The sequence below is a fragment of the Phoca vitulina genome, unplaced genomic scaffold (assembly GCF_004348235.1).
Source record: "Phoca vitulina isolate PV1807 unplaced genomic scaffold, GSC_HSeal_1.0 scaffold36, whole genome shotgun sequence".
NCBI lineage: Eukaryota > Metazoa > Chordata > Mammalia > Carnivora > Phocidae > Phoca > Phoca vitulina.
Window position 1 is genome coordinate 7,522,761 of NW_022589739.1, and position 21,290 is coordinate 7,544,050.

Genomic DNA, 21,290 nt, shown 5'->3' on the forward strand with positions numbered 1-21,290 from the left:
GATAAGACTGTGAGTTAATTTTTCTTTCTCTCCTTTGCACTTCTAATAATTTGGTTATAATGATGTCTGTGAAATAACATATTTTAGCAGAGAAAGAATGCCAGCAATAGCAAAAATGTGCTTGCAAAGAAATGTACGTCCACAAAATATCATAAAGTCAAAAATATCAAGAGTTCTACGGATTTAATTTGATGTAATACTATAAAGTCCTCTAGTATGGAAATGATCTTCTCTCCTAAATCTAGCATATGGTCGGTAGTCAACAAATGTTTACTTGCTGGAGAAAAACACACTTAGGACTTCCCTTTCTCTTGTTGGAGACAGATCATGTACTGTTAAGCTTAACAGATATTATTATCTTCTTGGCTTTTAAACAGAAGTATCAGGGATTGGGGTGGGGAGTGCTGGCTGGCTCAGTCTGTAGAGCATGTGACTCCTGATCTCAGGTCGTGAGTTCAAGCCCCACGTTGGGTAGAGCTTACTTAAAAAAAAAAAAAAAAAAAAAAGAACAATTTCATTGCGCCTCGCTGGCGCAGTTGGTGGAGCATGCAACTCTTGATCTTGGGGTTTTGAGTTCAAGCCCCACGTTGGGTGTAGTGATTTCCTAAAAATAAAATCTTTCAAAAAAGAAGAAGAAGTGGGGCACCTGGGTGGCTCAGTCGTTAAGCGTCTGCCTTCGGCTCAGGTCATGATCCCAGGGTCCTGGGATCGAGCCCCACATCAGGCTCCCTGGTCCGCGGGAAGTCTGCTTCACCCTCTCCCACTCCCCCTGCTTGTGTTCCTGCTCTCGCTATCTCTCTCTATCAAATAAATAAATAAAATCTTAAAAAAAAAAATAAAAAAAAGAAGAAGAAGTAACAGGGATAGTCAGTGGAGGAGAAAAAAAGAAAATGGTCAAGAAGAGAGAGAAAGAGAAGAGGAGAGAATGGGGCAGAAAAGAAAAGGAAGAAAGACTAAATACAAGAAGAGATTAAAGAGAGACAGGAGAGAAAAAGAAAGTCAAAAAGGACATTAAGATAAATAAATGCCCAAAGTAAAATATCTTAGAGGCATTAACATGTACAGAAGTTCAGTCTCCCTAATGCAGCAAAAAGAAGGGCCCATGCCATCTGATCACAACTCGGGACAAAGGTAGTGCAAGCACAACTAGAAGTTTTGTAGTAAGGCCAGCAGAAGACACGTATATGCATATGGTCACGTGTACAGGCGTGACAAAAAATGGTGCGACCGAATGACCATTCATACTACTAGTCAGGAAACAGCCTCAGCTTTTCCTCACCTACCCCTGTGAATACACCCAAGTCCCTCCCACTCCAAGCTTCAGTTCCCCTGGTATCTGGAATGGTCTTTTATAATGTTAGTAACCCAGAGTGCCTCTTAGCACCAAACTCAGCCCTAGAGGCAGCTTCCAGGCTCATCCTGAACCTTTCTGAAGGTGTACTCCCAAAGCCTTCTGAGTTTGTCATCAGCACCGAGCATCTGCTCAGCATTCCCAGGGACTGTCCCAGACAAATTATCTAGATTCATTTCCTGCTGACTTTCAACACAATCATACACTTATCATTAGCAAATAACTGAAGGGCCTCTTAATTCATTATACTGGGCGAGGGAGAGACAAACATTCCCATTCTCAACGACTCAATCATACTAAATAAGAAATCACGTGCTGCCGTGTTAGTCTCGAGTGGCCCGCATCAATTCTAAGAGCTCATTCAGTTTCAGGAAGCAGCTTACTTCCTCCTTCCAAGCAAGTTTCACCAAAAATAACAAAGAATAAACTTTCAGGCTGCATGTGATTTTCGAGGCCTTTGGCTCCAAAAATTATTTTGTTAAAAGTTCTTTCCCTGTCATCATTAAAAAGGGCCTTTATTGGCTTAACAACAATTCAGGTTTTATTTCACTAAGGGTCTCTTAAAACTATTTCAGGTTTGATATTTAATTGCATCAAAGCAATTCCTCCAAATAAGCCCACAACAGACACATCCTGTTTTGTTCTTGGCTCTGTGGAAAATGAATGCTAATGAAAAAACTATACTGACACACATTTCCAGGAATATCATTTGACAAAAATTAGAGAACCATCTTAAACGGGAACATACTGTACCTTGACTTCCGCGTGTTAACTCATTTAAATATTTAATATTTTTGACACTACTTTCTAGGTGATGGGAAACTGAGTCAAAAGCAAACATTTATACAACTTACATCATTCATATAACTCCCACTGTTTCTTATATCTTTTATAGTATTAATTGAAGCTAGAGAATAAAATCTTAGTTAAAAACATTCTGGACTTAAAATACAAATAATCACTATGGTAGATGAATGATGAGAAACATAAAAATCACCTTAAATGTATAAAGCCTAAAAACTGTTGGTAAGATTACAAATTAAATTCATAGATACACTCGTGACAAATTGAGACATTACATTTCAAATTTTATTTTTAAAATGTACCTGCCTTTACATTAAATTTTATTAAAATCTCTAAGTTTAAAACTACTTCAAAATATGGTTTTTTTTAAATGTTATTAAAGTATTTAGGGGCGCCTGGGTGGCTCAGTTGGTTGAGCGCCTGCCTTCGGCTCAGGTCATGATCCTGGAGTCCTTGGATCGAGTCCCGCGTCGGGCTCCCTGCTCGGCAGGGAGTCTGCTTCTCCCTCTGACCCTCCCCACTCTCATGTGCTCTCTCTCATTCTCTCTCTCTCAAATAAATAAATAAAATCTTTAAAAAAAAAAAAAGTATTTAGGAAGGAAGCAAAATGTAACAAACAATGGCCACCTTAAGAAATATTATGACTCTAGTATTTTCCATAAAATAGTGTGACCTTGAGTTTACAGTGGTTGGTCCAAGGACAGAAGATGTGCTAAGAGCTTAATAAATACAAAGCCGTGTATTTTAAACCTCAGGAGGCTGGTTCAGCAACCGGACAAAGCAATTCCACATAAATCTGTCCCAATGATTCCTTCTTTCCCCACACAAGTACTCCAGGCCACAGAGAAATTCTACATCTAAGCAGAAGAAATGCTGAAGGATTTAGGGATGTCAAAACAGAGTAAGTCCAAACAAGAACATGACAAGGTATGCTGCCTGCCTATTCTAAACAAGTCAAAGAGGCTATTCCCTTCTCAAATGAGATTAATTTGTTTAGAAAGAGGACCAAAAAAAAAAAAAAATTAAACTTTCTAACAGCTTGTTTTTTTTCCTAAATGAATAAAATAATATATAAATTTAATTTAGACAAATAAAGAATTATATTTTATAGAAATAAATACTAGATAGCATCTGGTAAAAATAAATAAAAGAAAAGAACAGGGGACCAAAGACGTTCCGATCAGCCCACAAAGATGAAGGTAGGCATACTGTGGAGTCTTGGTGGGGCCCTAGGATACAGGAGAGGTTAGAATCATGGCACACCACAAGGCTCACATGGGTCCCAGTTCTTCGGGCCACCTGGGGCATAAATCTTTTGAGTTTCTTAGGCAAAGCAGTCAGGAAGTTGGTGCTGGCCGGCTCCCTTCACAGCCTGTGGCTCAACAATGATTTAAAACCAATGACAAGTCCTCCACATCACGCAAGTGCTGCCTTGAGGAATAAGGTAAGTTTCCTTACTAATTTCTTTTTTTTTTTTTAAGATTTTATTTATTTATTTGACAGAGAGAGACAGCCAGAGAGAGAACACAAGCAGGGTAAGTGGGAGAGAGAGAAGCAGGCTTCCCGCCGAGCAGGGAGCCCGATGTGGGGCTCGATCCCAGGACCCTGGGATCATGACCTGAGCCGAAGGCAGACGCCTAACAACTGAGCCACCCAGGCACCCCTACTTACTAATTTCTAATACTGAAATCAGGACAAGATCACTTTCAAGTCCACCAGGAATATTTTAGTGATGGAAACAACCCAAACATCACAAGCTCACAGTTAAGAGACCCACCTCACCTCCAGTTCCAAAGAAAACACAAATAAATTTAGAACACAGAGTAACTACAAAATGTCTTAAAAGACAATACTGGAAGTTTTATTAGCATAATTCTTCCAAGCAACAGCTAGGTTTTTAAAATGCCATCAGTACATCTTTTTCAACACCTATCAATATTCCATTCCCTTCTATATTTCTCTGTATTAAGCTAGACAACTTTGGTGTGCAAGACTCTATAGCACATTTTATTCTTTATGTCTCCTTTAACATACATGCACTATTACATCATTATTGTTACTAAGCACTAAGAAACTGTTCCCATCACTACAGTTAAACTGTGTTCTACTTGATTACCAACGACCACCTAATTGGTAAATCCAAGGGCAACTTCTCACTTATCACCCTATAATTTTTCTGCAACATCTAATGCCAGTAACTACTTTCCTGCTTCTTGAACTTTTTCTTTCTTTGGCACCCATGACTCAACACTCTCCCAGTTCTCTTCCTACCTTATAGACTATTCAATTCAGCTTCCTGTACCAAATCTACTTCCTCTTCCTGCTACAGAAACAGTCCCCAAAGTTCTGTCCTCAGCCCTCACTTCTCCCACAACAGTTTCTTCCTCCCTGATCTAATCTACTTCCATGGCTTCCCCACCTCTGTCTCCAGTCCCGGCCTCTCACAAGCCCTAGATGTGCACTTCCAGTTGAATACAGGACAGCTCCACAAATATGTTCCACCTAAAATACCAATATACCCAACCCTTCATCAGGCACCATATCCGTATCTTATTCATCATCTAATCATTCATTCATACATGCATGCACACACACACACACATATACACACTGTCAGTGAGCACTTAAGGGGCGAGACACTGTATTAAATGTTTCACATCATCAACTATTTTAGTCCTCACAAGAGTCCAATAAATGAAATAGTTATCCCCACTTTACAGATGAGGAAACCCAAACAAAGAGACTAAGTAATCTCTTCAAGATCACATAGTTAAAAAGTGGTAGAGTCGGGATTTAAACCAGGCAGTCTGATTTCAAAGATCATGCTTTATTTTTTTTTTTTAAGATTTTATTTATTTATTTGACAGAGAAAGAGACAGCGAGAGAGGGAACACAAGCGGGGGAGTGGGAGAGGGAGAAGCAGACTCCCCGCTAAGTGGGGAGCCCGACACGGGGCTCAATCCCAGGACCCTGGGATCAAGACCTGAGCCAAAGACAGACGCTTAACAACTGAGCCACCCAGGCGCCCCATCAAAGATCATGCTTTAAACAACCACACTATATTACCTCCTGATCAGCTGAAGTCCTGAAACTTGTCCATAGTCAGGCATTATGAACTTAGTCCTGTCACCTCCGGATCTCTCCCACCTGACCTTCTTTTCCATTCTCACTGACATTACTATACTTCAGTCCTCAACTACCACTTATCTTCTCTCAACTTCCCATCTCCCATCTCTTCATATTTCATCTATTTACTTGTCACTCTCTTGCTTAAAAATCATCAGTGGCTCAGAGTTCCCCACTGCCTACAGGATAAAGTCAAAACTCTTTCTAGCCTCATCTACTACCACTCCTCTTCAGAGCCACCATGTTCCAGGTAGAAAGGGCATGTGTCATTCTTTTTGACTGCCTAGCATCTAATCCCCTTCTTATGTCTAGACAATTCCCTACTTCCCAATATAGAAGCTAAAAATGCAAATGGATCCTTTACAGGCCTCCTTTGCAGCTACTTCATGGTACCTGACATAGGCCATACCAATTAGATGTGTTATCCCCTGACTGAACTGGAAAGTGGGCACAGAGAACTCTCTCTGGCAGAAAGAACAGCTGCAGGAAGACTGGAGCCCCGGGCTACACTATGTGCACGGCCAGAGGGGTTCCACAGCACAAGTACAATCCCTCCCCTCTGGTGGGAGCAGCATTTTCCTTGTGGTTCCTCACTGGAGTGACAAGTATAGTTCCAGACGGATACCATTCAAACCTGGTTTCTCAGCCATCACGACAATTCTGTGAGCTACCAAATATCTTTTTGGCTTCAGTCAGTCCATCCAGCTGTTTCTAAGTAAGTGTCCTAAAGTAGCTATTCAGACAAGCGGAATACCTCACTCACCTCAAAACATGCCCTTTGCTTTCCTGACTCATATAACCTTGCCCACTGTGTCTTCCATCCATTCTTCTCCATTAGTCAAAATTCTTCCATCTTTTAAGGCCCAGCACAAGTGCTAATTTCCCCATAAAGATAAAAGCAAACATTTAATGAGCACTTTCCAAGCGTCAGGCATTCTCCTTGTCCAATCTTCACAAGAACAGGAGGAGGTAGATATTAGCATTAACCCTATTTTATAGTTGAAGAAACTGCAGCAAAAACGAACGATGTATATCGCCCAAAGTCACATGGCTAGTGAACAGTGATAGAGCTAGAATTCAAATCCAGGAAATCTGACTGCAGACCCTGCCCTTAACCAGGGAACAGCAAATGACAGACCACAAATCCACTCCAGTCCCCTCAGCCAAATCTGGCTCATGGCATGTCTGTATACACCCATGACCTAAGAACAGTTTCTGCAGTTTTAAGTGGTTGGGAGGGGAAAAAAAAAAAGAATAATATTTCATGATCCTTGAATATTATATAAAATTCACAAATTCACATTTCAAAGTCCATGTTATTGAAGCACAGCAACATACTGTCTATGACTGCTTTCTTGCCATAACGGCAGATTTAAGTAGCTGCAACAGAGACAGTACGGCCCAAGAGGGCCACAAAGCCTCAAATATTTATTGTCTGGCCCTTTATGGAAAAAGTTTAAGACCCTGCTTTTGCCCATTATATTACATTGCCTCTTACAAAGCCTTCCTTACTTATTTCCCCCAAGCTGGAATAAATCTTTCCCTTCTCTGTATTTGCATGGCCTTTGTACCTCTCTTATAACAGGTAATCTATTTTGCTTCGAATTACACTTGACTTATTTTTTTTCCTTGAGCAGACTACAAATTCCTTGAAGGCAGGAAGCAATCTCTTTCCCTCTGCATTCCTCTTGGCGCCTTGCTTATTGTTGGCAGTCAATAAATGCTTGCTGACTTTAAATAAAATATTGCAGTATGAACTTTTAAAGAGATTTTCCTAACATGAATATGAATCACAGAAATCACAGACTAGACTCTGTATTGGCAGGATAAGTAATAACAGGCCCCCTCAATCAGGTATATAAATTGGTATGGCCTTTCTGACAGGCAATTCTGCCTTGTTCATCAAATACCTTGAAAGTGTGTTTTTTAGGACTCAGAACTCCACTGCTGGAAATCTGTCCTAAGGAAATAAGCAGACTAGTGTGCAAAAATGCAATAACAGTAGTCACAAGAGTTGACACTATTTACTGAGTACATCTTACATGCCAGGTACTAAGCTAAGTCCTTTAAATGCAGAACCTCCTACCCTTTAACACTGTGATGAGCCCTATTTTGTAGGTGAGGAAATTAAAACTCAAGAGGTGAAATAATTTGTCAAAAGTTAAGGAATGACAGATTTCTTTTAAGGGGAGCACTATACCCGATTGTAATTCTGCGAATTAGTCTTTTCTATATTTACTACTATAATAAGCATGTATTACATATGTAATTTTTTAAGGCAGTAAGATAGCACAGAAACCCTACACCTGTCTTTTTTTTTCCTTTGGAAGCTCAGGGAAAAGAAGTCAGAACAGAATAAGCAAATGCCCTTTTTTATTTACTTCGTAAAGTACAATAAAAAGTCACCATTCTGGACTTTGAAACAAGGATAGTATTTCCTCACATGAAACAGCCTTGAGAAACAGCATTGTGGATTCTATGTTTCCCATATAGCATCACTCAGCCAATTTTGCCCTGCTTTCCTAAAACGCCATACTGGTTTTGCCAATATGTAAGTAGACAGAAAATTATGTTGTGACTTGTACTGAATAAAGACTCTGGATATGAGGACAGATTCATCTATAATTACAGCAATTTAGAGATGAAAGTCCCACCCTGTCTGCAAATCTCCAGGGGTATTACATGACCCCAAATCACTGAGTTTTGGACTATTTTGGATTCAGGCTGTTTTGCCTCTGATCCAAAAGCACTAGTCCCAGATCTCCTTCTATTATCTACACTGAATTAACACAGTACTACCAAGCTAGATCTATTAAATGCTATGATGACCATGTAAGAACTTCCCAGAGCCACACCTTACCTCTTCTGGCACAATAATTAATGGATACTTGTCCTCAGATAAAAAGTTGAAAATAACCCATACTTTAAATGCATCTTCTTCTGTAATTAGCAGGGGACTCTTGGTGAGGTTTTTTTTGACACAGAGGGTCCAACACATCCTATTGAATTCAATCTTGTCAAAGTTGTCTTGGACCTAAAAAAGAATTGAGTTAAAATTTCAGTGAAAAAATTCTAATGAATGAGGAAATATTCCAAAATAAGCAGGATATAAGCCAAGTAAAACAGATACAGGTTTCCATTTTCACCAATCCAATTAACTAATAACCATTCTCTAAGTACTTGCTTGTATACCACACTTTCAAAAGCCCTATTAAGATGTTATATTTAGCCTGACACTAAAGCAACATCTATCTGTCCAAATCACTCACTTGGCACATAAAATACTAGCTTGTCGAATAGTTATTTTTTCACATGTACACGCTCTCTTCTAAATATAACTACCAACCCTGGTACAGAGGAGTGGAGAATATCAATTACTCAGTATGAGCCAGATGCAGATATCTCATCTTTACCTATATAGTCAAAGAAGACATTTTCTTTTGGAAAAAAAACAAAAACAAAAAACAAACTTTAACTGAAATTCTAAAAAGACAGCCCTGCCATACGGTCATTCAATCATGCATTCAATATTCCCTCAGCATCTATTATGAGCCAAGTACTATGCTACAAATTAAGGATATAAAGATGAAGAACTTGGTCTCTGCTCATAGAATATTCAGTTTATTAGGGAAAACAGAAATGCAATAGACAAATTCTAATATAATACCATGTATAATTCAATAGTTTTTCACTCATTCAACAGATAAAATTTAGATAGTAATTATTATGTCAGGGATAATGCAAAGATACTGAATATAATACTAGCCCATGTCTCCAAGGAAAGCCAAGACAATTACAATATAGTGTGATAAGTACTATAAAAGAGGTAAGCAGAGGGTTCCGTGGGAACACTGAGGAACTAATCCAATCTTAAGAACTGGGGGATTTGCAGAAAAAGTGACATGACAACAGAGTAGAGTCCTAAAGGATCATTAAATATCAAAGAGTTTATAGTCACTATGGAAAACTGTATGGAGGATCCTCAAAAATTTGTTTTAAAAAATGCCATATGATCCAGCAATTCCACTTCTGGGAATATATCCAAAGGTAACAAAAATGTTAACTCAAAAAAAAATATCTGCACCCCCATGTTCCTAGCAGCATTATTTACCATAGCTAAGACATGAAAACAACGTAAGTGTCCATCGATAGATGAATGGATAAAGAAGTTGTGCTATATCTCAATCCCAGGACCCGATCAGGACCTGAACCGAAATCAAGAGTCAGGCACTTAACCGACTGAGCCATGCAGGCGCCCCTTACAACCTGCATGTTAAAAGCCATATTCTGGGACAACAAGGAAGATGTACAGGGGAAGGCAGAGTGGGTGGCAGGACCATATGAACAAAGCATTTCTTTTTGAAAAGAGAGAAACAAAGTGTTATGTGTATGGTAAGAAAGAAGTCACCAGCTGACAGCAGGGAGAAATTTCTCTTGACCTCTCCCTAGAATTTGTGGTTGGTACACCAGTTCCCCAGGAATACGAAGATATCCTTTGTGCTCTGCCTTCAGCATCCTGTCTCAGGCTGGCACCATTTCCCACACCCCAATCATACACAATTGATCCCACGAAGGGAAAGCAGTAGCTGCCACAGCAGCTTCTTTTTTCTTTTCTTTTTTTTTTTTCCTTTAACACCATTTATGAAGACTTTTAAGGTATGCTTGGCATTTTATATGCAGTTTCTCACTTAAACCTCATATTAGCCTTGTAAGGCCAGATATTTCCCCTATTTTACAGATCAGGAAATAGAGAAAAACTGCATACTTTTACCAAGTTTACACGGCTTGTAAATATCAGGAAACAGAAGTTCAGAAAAACTGAATACCAAGCTCATATGGCTGGTAAATATCAAAACTAGAGTTTAAATCAAAGCTCAAATGCTGTCTCTTTCCACTCTGCTAAAATGCTTACAGAACTCAGTAGATGGAGGATATCTATGTGATGGAAGACATCTCTACAGGACTAGTTTCATAGGCCACCACCATCAACTCTATCCACCTGCACCCCTAAAAAACACTTTGGGGAAATGACAGGTACACAAAAGCATGTAGCCTTACCCTGAAGAACAAGAAGTGATTCTGTGTGGATTATGTGATGAATTATAGGGTTCCTGAGGGGGAGTGGCTAGACTTATGGCTAGAAAAGCAAACATAGACCAAATCACAAACAGCTTCGTAATTTTAAGAAATAGACTATAAGAAACCCCCAACTGAAGGGTTTTAGAGCAGAGAATGAGAACAGGTCATCGGCTGCCCAGATTAGTACTTTGCAGAAAGATGGTATTTGAGGCAGACCTTGAAGTATATGAAGAATGCAAGGAAAAGTATTACAAAAGACAGGAAAGGAAATGGCATGAGCAAAGGTATGGCAGAAACATCACACCAGCCAGGTTTAGGGAATAGTCACAGGACGGAGACAAAAACAAGGGAGAAGGAAAGATAAAGTTTTCAGTTATGAGCATCTTCAACCTGAAGGTCTGCTAAGATATTTAGATGGAGGTGTCCAAAGACAAACAAAGTGCAACTGTAGCCTAAGAGGAGAGGCAGATCTGTGAATCAACTGTATGCTGATGACGAATGAAGCCATGGCGGTCAATGAGATCACTGACAGGAAACATAAATCGAGAAAAGAGATGGGATCAAAAAACAGAACCTCAGGGGAGATAGACATTTACAAAACAAGAGGAGGAAGAGGAATTATGATGACCGAAGGAACAGTCAAAGTGGCAGGAGAACCACAAAGATATGAAAATTGAGTGAGGAAACTGTTAAGAAAGTTTGATCAATAGTGTCAAATGCTACAGAGATTAAAAAGGAGTTGTTTAAGAAAAGACCACTGGTTTTGCAATTGAGTGCTTACTAGTTACCTTTAAGATAGGCAAGAAATTTGGGTAAAAATCAGATTGCAATGGCATCAGAAACCAGGCAAATTCTCCATAAATTTGCCCAGGAAATAAATAGTGGCTTTTTGATCCATGTCCACTGTATAACTTAATTTTAAGAAATTGTCTGTTTGGCTCATTCCTTTCTCTAAAATTTAATGCACTATTCTTTAGTTTAATCATGCTCAAGGATAAAAACATACTAAATGAAGGCATTTACATATTTTTTAAAAAGTACAAAATGATACGAAAAGCCCACAGCTAACATTGTACACAACAGTGGAAAACTGAGTTTTTCCTCTAGGATCAGGAACAAGGTAAGAATGCCCACTCTAACTACTTGTATTCAACACACTCTCACTACTTGTATTCAACACAATACTGAAAGTCCTAGCCAGAGCAATTAGGCACGCAGGCAAGCAGGCAAGAAGTAAAGGAAAAGGAAAAGGAAAAGAAAAAGAAAGAGGAAAAGGAAAAGGAAAAGAAAAGAAAAGAGAAAAGAAAAGAAGGAAGGAGGGAGGAAGGGAGGGAGGGAGGGAGGAAGGAAGGGGATCCAAATTAGTAAGGAAGAAGTAGGGGTGCCTGGGTGGCTCAGTTGTTAAGCGTCTGCCTTCGGCTCAGGTTGTGATCCCAGGGTCCTGGGATAGAGCCCCGCATCGGGCTCCCTGTTCGGTGGGAGGCCTGCTTCTCCCTCTCCCGCTCCCCCTGCTTGTGTTCCCTCTCTCGCTGTGTCTCTCTCTGTCAAATAAATAAATAAAATCTTTTAAAAAAAAAAAAAAAAGAAAGGAAGAAGTAAAATTACCTGTTTGCAGATAACATGTTCTTTTTTTGTTTGTTTTGTTTTAAGATTTTATTTATTTATTTGACAGAGAGAGACACAGCGAGAGAGGGAACACAAGCAGGGGGAGCGGGAGAGGGAGAAACAGGCTTCCCGCGGAGCAGGGAGCCCAGTGCAGGGCTCGATCCCAGGACCCTGGGATCACGACCTGAGCCAAAAGCAGACGCTTAACCATCTGAGCCACCCAGGCGCCCCAACATGTTCTTTCTTATATGTAGAAAACTCTAAAGATTCCGCAAAGAAAACCTGTTAGAACTAATAAAAAAATTCGGCAAAGATGCAGGATACAAATTAACACTTAAAAATCAGTCATGTTTCTAAACACTAACAACAAACACTCTAAAAAAGAAATTTTAAAAATCCCATTTAGCATAGCATCAGAAAGAATAAAATACTTAGGAATAAACTTAGCCAAGGAGGCAAAAGACTTGTACATTGAAAACTACCAAATGTTACTGAAAGAAATTAAAGATGATATAAATAAATGGAAAGACCTCCCATGTTCATGGATTGGAAGACTTACTATTGCTAAAATGTCCACACTACCAAAGGAACTTACAGATTCAATGCAATCCCAAGAAAATCCCAATGGCATTTTTTTTCCAGAAACAGAAAACATCATGCTGAAATTCACACAGAATCTCAAAGGACCCTGAATAGCCAAAATAATCTTAAGAAGAACAAAAGTTGAGGCCTTATACTTCCTAATTTCGAAATATATCACAAAGCTACAGTAATCAAAACAGTATGGTACTAGCTAGCATAAGGAGAGACATACAGACCAGTAAAACAGAGCCCAGAAATAAACCCTCATGTATGCAGCAGCCAAATGATCTTTAACAAGGATGCCAAGACTATACAACGAGGAAAAGATAGTCTCTTCAACAACTAGTGCTAGGAAAACTGAATATCCATATGCAGCACAATAAAATGGGCTCTTATCTTACACCATATACAAAAATTAATGCAAAATGGAGTAAAAATCTAAACGTAAGACCTGAAACTATAAAAATCCTACAAGAAAACATAGGGGAAGAGCTTCACGACATTGGAATAGGCAATGATTTCTTGGATATGATACTTACAGCACAGGCAACAAAAGCAAAAATGGACAACTAAGACTATTTCAAACTTTAAAACTTCTGCACAAAATGAAAGCAATCAATAGAGTTGGACAATGGTGAACCAGTCCTTGCCTGTCACAGAAGTTACACTCCAGGAGGGTTTTCAGGTATCAAACAATACAACAATAACATAACCATCTACATGATGAAAACTGTGGTAAATGCTACAAAGGGAAAACAGAGGATAGTGTAAGAACACTTTATAGGACAGCAGGTTAGCTCTGGTAAGGGTAGGGTGCTACCTGGAAAAATCTTCCTGAGGAAGTGACAATCAAGCTGAGACCTACAGGATGAGCAGGAATTAGATGCATGTTACGGGTGGAAGAAGACTTACCACAGAGGAAGTGACATGTCTGAAGGCTCTGTGGCAGGAAGGGTCTTGATAATATGAGGAACAGAGAGAAGGCCAACATAACTGCACTGAAGTGAACAAGAAGGGGAGAGAAAGAAAAGGAGGCTGGAGAGGGTGGCAGAGGCCAAATTGAACATGGCCCTGTATGCCATGATAAGGATGTTCGGCTTCACCTAAAAACAACAGCAAGCCTTTGAAGGGTATGGGCTCAATATTTAATTCTTGCTTAATTAAAATAAATCTATATATCGAGAAGATCTCAAGGTCTATTGTAACGATAAAAGGTCTAGAAATCTATGATTCCATACTCCATCTCATCTAAGATTATACACTGCTCAAAATCCCAGTTTATATCACACATAATAAATCAAAAGTCTCACATCTTTTGGAAAACTACTAATGGCTGCCAGTGGTTTCAAGGTATCCAAATGGAAGACAATATCCTAAAAAGAAATGTGTAGAGTTGTTCTCATTTTCAACATATATTTCCTTTTCACTAAAATTCATACAAGATAGCAATGCTATTTATAGACCTCAATTCCAATTCAAAGTACTAAAAGTATTTACAAAACTAAACTCACATGTTTTCTAAACTAGAATTTTCATCCAAGCCAGCTCAAGACTAAAGTTCCTGTGAAACAGAGACAGTTCTCAGAAGACAGGGAAATTGGCCAATTTGATGCTTTGGAAATTGATTGTAGAATTTGTTTTCTCAGACAGTATTCATACTCTTCCATCAATAATTCTACTTCAAATAATCTATCCTAAAAAGAGAACTAGAGTCAGATAAAGATTTACCTAGGATAGTCACTATTATTTATAAGAGTGGGGAAAAAAATAAAAATAAAATATAAGCCTACCAAAAAGGGAATAGCTATAAAGCCACAGGACAAAATTACCGTACAATCACTGAATACCACTTAGCAGCTGGGTGACCTTAGGCAAGTAATGTAACACAAGGCCCAGTCTCTTTGTCTTTAAAATGGTAGTGATGATGGTACTTAACCCATGGAGTTGATATAAAGAATTAATTAGAACATGTGTTTAAAATATTTAGCAGAGGGGCACCTGGGTGGCTCAAGCATCTGACTCTTGATTTCAGCTCAGGTCACGGTATCAGGGTTGTAAGATCGAGCTCCACCTACAGGGAGTCACCTTGAGACTCTCTCATACTTCTCCTGCCCCTCCCCACCCCTCGTGCATGGTCTCTAAAATAAATAAATCTTTTTAAAAAATTAATGAAAAAAAGCCAAAAAGAAAAGGATTGTGCTAGAAAAGTGGCAGATTTCGCAATGAGGACTTGGCATCTTGCCAATGGATTATTGGTTTTAGTCATAATAGCTCAGACTAACCCTTAACATGTGGAATCAGGAAAAAAGAACTGACATTGATTCAGACCCGAAAGCCTAACAGGCTATTAAATCTCAATGAAAGAATTAGATTGCCACATAAATATGCTAAAGCAGAACTAGCTTTTGATGTAGTGCACTGGGGCTCAGTAGTAAAAAGGTAACAATATACTGCTTTCTTCAAGTATTCACTGTCAGATAATCCAGGTATAAGGTCTCTTTGCAAAAAAAGAGAGGGGAGGCTCACAAAAACATTCTTCCTAAATGTTTACAGAATTCCATTCTTTACCAAAGAAGGAATTTAACAAACAAGCAAAAAAATAAAAAAAGTTAACACTCGGGGAAGGCAAAATATTTGATACAAGAACACAGGCATATTAATCATTTGATGTCTCAGGAAAGCTGAAAATAAATTCTATCAACGTGAAGAACAACAGGAATATGATTATCTCTGAAGAAGCAAATACAGAAATCAAATGGAAAAATTACTTTTTAGAAAGTGAATTTCAACATGATTTATCTCTTAGTCCCAAAACCCCTTCAGAATAATTCTCCTAGGCAAAGGCAAAAAACCTCTAAAACCACCTGGGGAAAAAGTGGTAAGAATGAACACTAAAGAACACCAGATACTGGGGCACCTGGGTGGCTCAGTCATTAAGCGTCTGCCTTCGGCTCAGGTCATGATCTCGGGGTCCTGGGATCCATCCCCGCATCGGGCTCCCTACTCAGTGGGAAGCCTGCTTCTCCCTCTCCCACTCCCCCTGCTTGTGTTCCCTCTATTGCTGTGTCTCTCTCTGTCAAATAAATAAATAAAAATCTTTATTAAAAAAAAAAAACCAGATACCAATTAAGAGAAAAGACTCATCTTAAAACTTTTGAGAAAAAACCTAAGAGAACTAGAGGCTGACAGAGTTTGAGATTTGTCAGAATAGCTTTTAAGCCACTTTCCCCTTCCCCTATATATCCAATAACTAGAAAAACAATAATTCTAAAAGGAAGTAATTAATCCCTCAACAGTACAGTTAAAAGAACACTGATCTAGAAATTAAACAGCTTAGGTTTAAAATCTATCTAACCCTTATTTGTTAGGCAACCTTATGCTCTGTTTCCTCCTGAGTTAAACGGAAATAAGAATTCCAGTTATGCACTGCAGGATTAACATAAGGATCAAATGAGATAGTGTGTGTGATATATAGATATACATATGTATATGACACACACAGATATGTATATCACATCTTGCAAATTTAGTCATTATTTTCTATTTCTTTTGCATAACCGATTACAATCTCTAAACTTTATGTTAACATTCTCCAGTCACTATTGGCACTTTTTCAACCACGTTTCAAAACAAGGCACTAATCTTTGCTCAGTTTAAACCCACACCATGGAAACCTTGGCTGCTTTATTTGGATTGAAGGACTGGCAAAATTCCACTCCAGGTGGCTAAGCAATAATGTAAACAAGAACTTACTGTTTCATCATATCCTCACTCATTTTGTGAATAAGTTTTTCTCCAAACTTAGTGGCTTATTTTGAACTTTTTAAATACTGCTATATTTTCTCCCCCAATTATAAAACTTTAAAATACCTAAATACTAAAACAAAAAAAACATTTTAAAACTTAAAGTTCAAGATATTTAACAAAAGTTACACCAAGGAGAACAAAATACAGTATTAGAGTACAGCACTTTGAGATATGAAACCATGTTTCCCTATCCACTGGCCCACCCCACACAAATTTTAGCACTGAAAAGGCAATTTTCAGATTTCTGAATATCTCCCAGTATGCTCTATATTTTAATAACAGACATAATTCTGCTCATTGTCTTTTAATTTAGGGGTGGGGGGTGGAGGGCAGAAGGAGAGGGAGAGAATCTTAGGCAAGCTCCACACCCAGTGCAGACCCCAAGGCAGGGCTCCATCTCAGAATCCTGAGATCATGACCTGAGCCAAAATCAAGAGTTGGGACGCTTAACTGACTGAGCAACAGGCACCCCTGATTGTCTTTAATTTTTAAGATCAAACACACTCACACAGCAGGTCATCAAGTATTTGTAGAATTTAAGACATATTTACTTATAATACAACTACAGAACACAAATAAGCTACCTCATCAATGAACAGAACAGCACCCAGGAAAAACTCCAGAAAATAGTACAGCATCATACTATGAAGTTTTGAGACCTCACAAATCAGTTTCTGTATAATTTGATTAAAACATTTTTTAATGATTTTATTTATTTGAGAAGAGACAATGAGCGAGCGAGAGAGAGAGAGAGAGACAGCACAAATGGGGAGGAGCCGAGGGAGAGGGAGAAGCAGACTCCCTGCTGAGCAGGGAGCCTGATATGGGGCTCAATCCTGAGATCATGACCCGAGCCGAAGGCAGACGCTTAACCAACTGAGCCACCCAGGCACCCCTAAACATTTTTTATTGAAATATAATTCACATACCATAAAATTTGCACTTTAAAGTGTACAACTCAATAGTTTTTAATATATTCATAAGGTTTTGCAACCACCATCACTATCTGATTCTAGAATATTTTCATCATCCCAAAAAGAAACCACAAGCCCATTGGTAGTTACTCACCATTCCCACCTCCCCTCAACCTCTGTCAACCAAGAATCTACTTTTTATCTCTATGTGTTTGCCTATTTGGGGCATTTCATATAAATGGAATCACACAATTTGTGGCTTCTGTGAGTCTTACTAAATCTTACATTTCATTATGGTATGATTTCTCTTTTTTTCCTAATTATTAGGCATGATCAAAGCAATGTTATCATCTCTGCAGGGAATACTTAAACATATAACACATATACACAGAAAACAAACACAAAGAGCAGAAAATTGTATTGTGAGGCTAATGTGGAATAACAGACATAGGTACAAAGAATACTACAAAAATGAACACACTGTAATCTTGACAACCTTTGCAATAAAATTTCTGAAAAACATGCGATTTTTTATTTTTTTAAGATTTTATTTATTTATTTGACAGAGAGAGAGAGCACAAGCAGGGGGAGCGGCAGTCAGAGGGAGAGGGAGAAGCGGGCTCCCGCTGAACAGGGAGCCCTATGCAGGGCTCGATCCCAGGCCCCTGGGACCATGACCTGAGCCGAAGGCAGACACTTAACGACTGAGCCACCCAGGCACCCCTAAAACATGAGATTTTTTTAAAGAATCCTCATCAACACTTTGACATTTTCCAAACTACTAACTTATTATCATAAATTTTAATTACCATACCTATTACAAAGACACTAAACTATAAAAAAATGTATACATATACAGCAATAAAAATCCAAAGAATCCACAGAAAAAAGTATGTAAATAGTTGTGGTGGTATTTAGGTGATGGAATAATATAGTTTTTAAATGTTTTTTTAAGCTTATTTATATAAGTCATCTCTACACCCAACGTGGGGCTCAAACCCACAACCCCAAGATCAAGAGTCACATGCTCCTCTGACTTAGCCAGCCAGGTGCCCCTAAATGTATTTTACTTTTAATTTTAAAGTATTATCATTGTCACTTTTGAAAGGCATTTTTAAAATATATCCAAAAGTTTCACGCTTGGTGTTATAAATAGGCAAAACCAGGAATTTCTCAGCCATTCATGTGAATATATGATTACTTTCATATCTAAACTAAGTGTACACAAAATGGAAAAATGACACTAATATATCATTCGGTTAAAAAAACAATTTGAAGAACTTTATATATAGCATGATCTTAGCCATACGGAAACAAAACACTATGTATTATGTAGGGGTGTGTCTGCATGTACACATTTAAAAAGATCTGCAAAGATACTCACCAAACTGTTAAGAGTGGTTACTCCTAGAGAGTGAGACTAGAAGAGTAAAGAGACATTCACTTTTTATTTCATCTATTTTTGTATTAATTGCCTATTTAATAAGCATATGCAAACTTTCATAATTTTTAATGACCAATTTTTTAAATTATTTGAAGGCGCCATCAGTTTAGATTATTTTCTTCTAAAAAGAAATAGAAGTACATTAAATTCAACACCTTCTTGTGTCAATTTTTAGTTATCCAAACCAAAAGAGAAACTGAACATGGCAGCAATGCCAATAGGTTATATTTGGCTTCCAAACACAAAATAGGTTTTTGCAGCATCTTTACTCATAATATACCCCAGAGGAAGCATCTGAGTGGTACCCTGAAAAGTCCATGATGAAAACTTTGCTGTACAACAGCTATTTAGTAAAGATAATTAACATCACCTTTGGTATTCACATCTTACCCTAACATACCCATGCTTTAACAATCATTGCCAGTACATGTGGAACAGAATTTAAAAAGAAAAAAAAAAGCACTCTGAGAAGACATTATAGACTAATACAAAATACAGCTCTTAATTTCAAAAAATGAGCCAAGTTGTAAAATACCAAACCAAGTTTTAGAAGACTGTGGAGAAGAGGAAGAAATAGGAAATGTCAGTCTCCCATTCTTTCTTTCCTTTCTGATTTATCCTCCTGATGCCTCACACCTGAACTCCTTAGTGAACTCACCAGCAAGAGGGCTCTGGGGCCCACTTGAAATGTGCAAATCAAACAACGCTGTAAGCAAGAAGACATTAGAAGCGTACCTTTTCCAAAATGAACTTGTTTAAATACGGCATGTAGCCCTGATTGGAGACGGGCCCCTCATCATCATCCCTGAAGTGCTCTTCAAGGGCAACAGGGTCATGTGGAACCTTCAGCACCGTGCACAGGTTATGGGAAAGGACCTAAGGGGGAAAGAAAGTAGTTTATTTTATTTTTTTTAAATTGGGGGTGCACCATTCCTGGAAGTACTGCAATACCAGGTCGATGCGCGGAGTGGACGGAGCAAGCTCCTATTCCATCTCCCGGCTCCAAAAATCCATTTACTATATTGTCCTCAGATAGAGGATGTATCATATATTAAACTGGTAAGAACAGATACTACACCTGATCTCAGCCAAAAGGCCGAGAAGCAATAAGAAAGTAGTTGAAAGGCATCCGCTCACCAACACATGGCAGCTTCACTGTCTGAACACAACTGGCTGCTCCCTGCCGTAGGGAGAGAAAGATGGAGAATAAGCTAACAAATATGGGGTGAGTACTGCTTGGCTGCCTGCTCCTCACTTGGTTGTTACCTCAGTCCCTCCCCAGTTCTGGTTCACTTCAAACAAGTCTCTTTTACATGCCTACAATGAGCTGGCTCCATGCAAGATCTGTGACTCTACACAGGAATAAAGGGAATGGCATAGGGAACTCAGTCCATGAGACTGTAATAACACTGTCTGGTGACAGACGGTAGCTACCCTTGTGGTGAGCACAGCATAACGTAAAGAGAAGTTGAATCACTATGTTGTACACCTGAAACTAATGTACACCGTGTGTCAACTATACTTAAAAAAAATGCTTAAGTATCTGTGACTATAATATTCCTTACAATTTTTTATTACTTGGCCCACATTAGAAAGAAAAAAGTGGGGAAGGACCAAGAGGATGTTTTCAAAATTAAACTTCTCCCCAAGTAGAGCAGTGTCAGGCAGTTAGAGCTGTAAGGGAAAGAATGGAACTGGGCAGCTGCAGCTGAAGGTTCTGGACAAAGTGACTGACCAGGGCCAATCACACCTCTCTGGGCTCCGGTGTTCTCACTTGGTTCAATACAAAGGGCCAAGTTAATATACAAAGGTATTAACCACTGGTTAAATTATGATGCATTCATAAAACATTAAGAACAATAAGGAAGCTCACTGTGTGGTGGTATGAAAAGATCTCCAAGATAAGTTAAGTGAAAAAAGCAATACGCTTAAGATTGTTTAGTGTGCCATCTTTTATATAAAAGAAAAAGAAAGAGGGCACCTGGGTGGCTCAGTCGTTAAGTGTCTGCCTCCGGCTCAGGTATAGCAATCTCTAAGTGTCCAAATATCTCTAAAATTCTAGGATACTGGGCTAAGTTTTCAGCATGAGTCTAAAAGAACATAAACATAAAAGGAGAAAAGAAATCAAGGGCCTGGTTTAGAAATAGGAGAAAAATTAATTGCAAAAATATCTCAGATTTGCATTCCGTATATAAAGCATTACCGGTTTTGGCATAACCTGAGTGCATACTTTAACACTCAGGCAGTTCAATTAGCAGTCTGGGGGGTCTGTGAGTACTAATCTCATTTTGTATTAAATGAAAATTTTAGAGTAAAACTTAAACCCCTCCCATTTCATTTGTGCATTCTAAACAGGTCAATTACATAGCTCAGGCTGTACTTGCTTTAAGAGAATCTTACCAGACGTTAAATCCCAGGTTAAAATACTCCCTACTTTTCTCAGCCCTACACATTTAATCACTTGAAGAACCACATTCATCTCAATGAAACTTTCAATGCCACTTTTTCCTGCATATACATACTTCAGTTAGGATTTTTTAAGATTAAAAAAAGTAACCTATAAAAAGAATATTTGCAT

The 21,290-nt window shown here is 38.6% G+C and overlaps 1 protein-coding gene and 1 non-coding gene across 4 annotated transcripts in view; both read right to left on the reverse strand.

Annotated features, from left to right (window-relative positions):
• SWAP70 (switching B cell complex subunit SWAP70) overlaps positions 1-21,290 on the reverse strand; it is a 76,906-nt gene that overhangs the window by 29,675 nt on the left and 25,941 nt on the right. The window contains exons 2-3 of one of the 3 annotated variants that reach the window (XM_032427088.1): positions 19,448-19,588; positions 8,142-8,315 (exon numbers count right to left, since the gene is read on the reverse strand). In XM_032427088.1, the coding sequence (XP_032282979.1) occupies positions 8,142-8,315; positions 19,448-19,588 (315 nt within the window). Of the gene's footprint in view, positions 1-8,141; positions 8,316-14,058; positions 14,598-19,447; positions 19,589-21,290 lie in introns of those variants that run through there. The other 2 variants (XM_032427090.1, XM_032427089.1) reach the window with 2 other exon arrangements.
• On the reverse strand, positions 19,630-19,820 carry LOC116646606. The gene has a single exon (XR_004302155.1). It is a non-coding gene; the product is annotated as a U2 spliceosomal RNA (small nuclear RNA).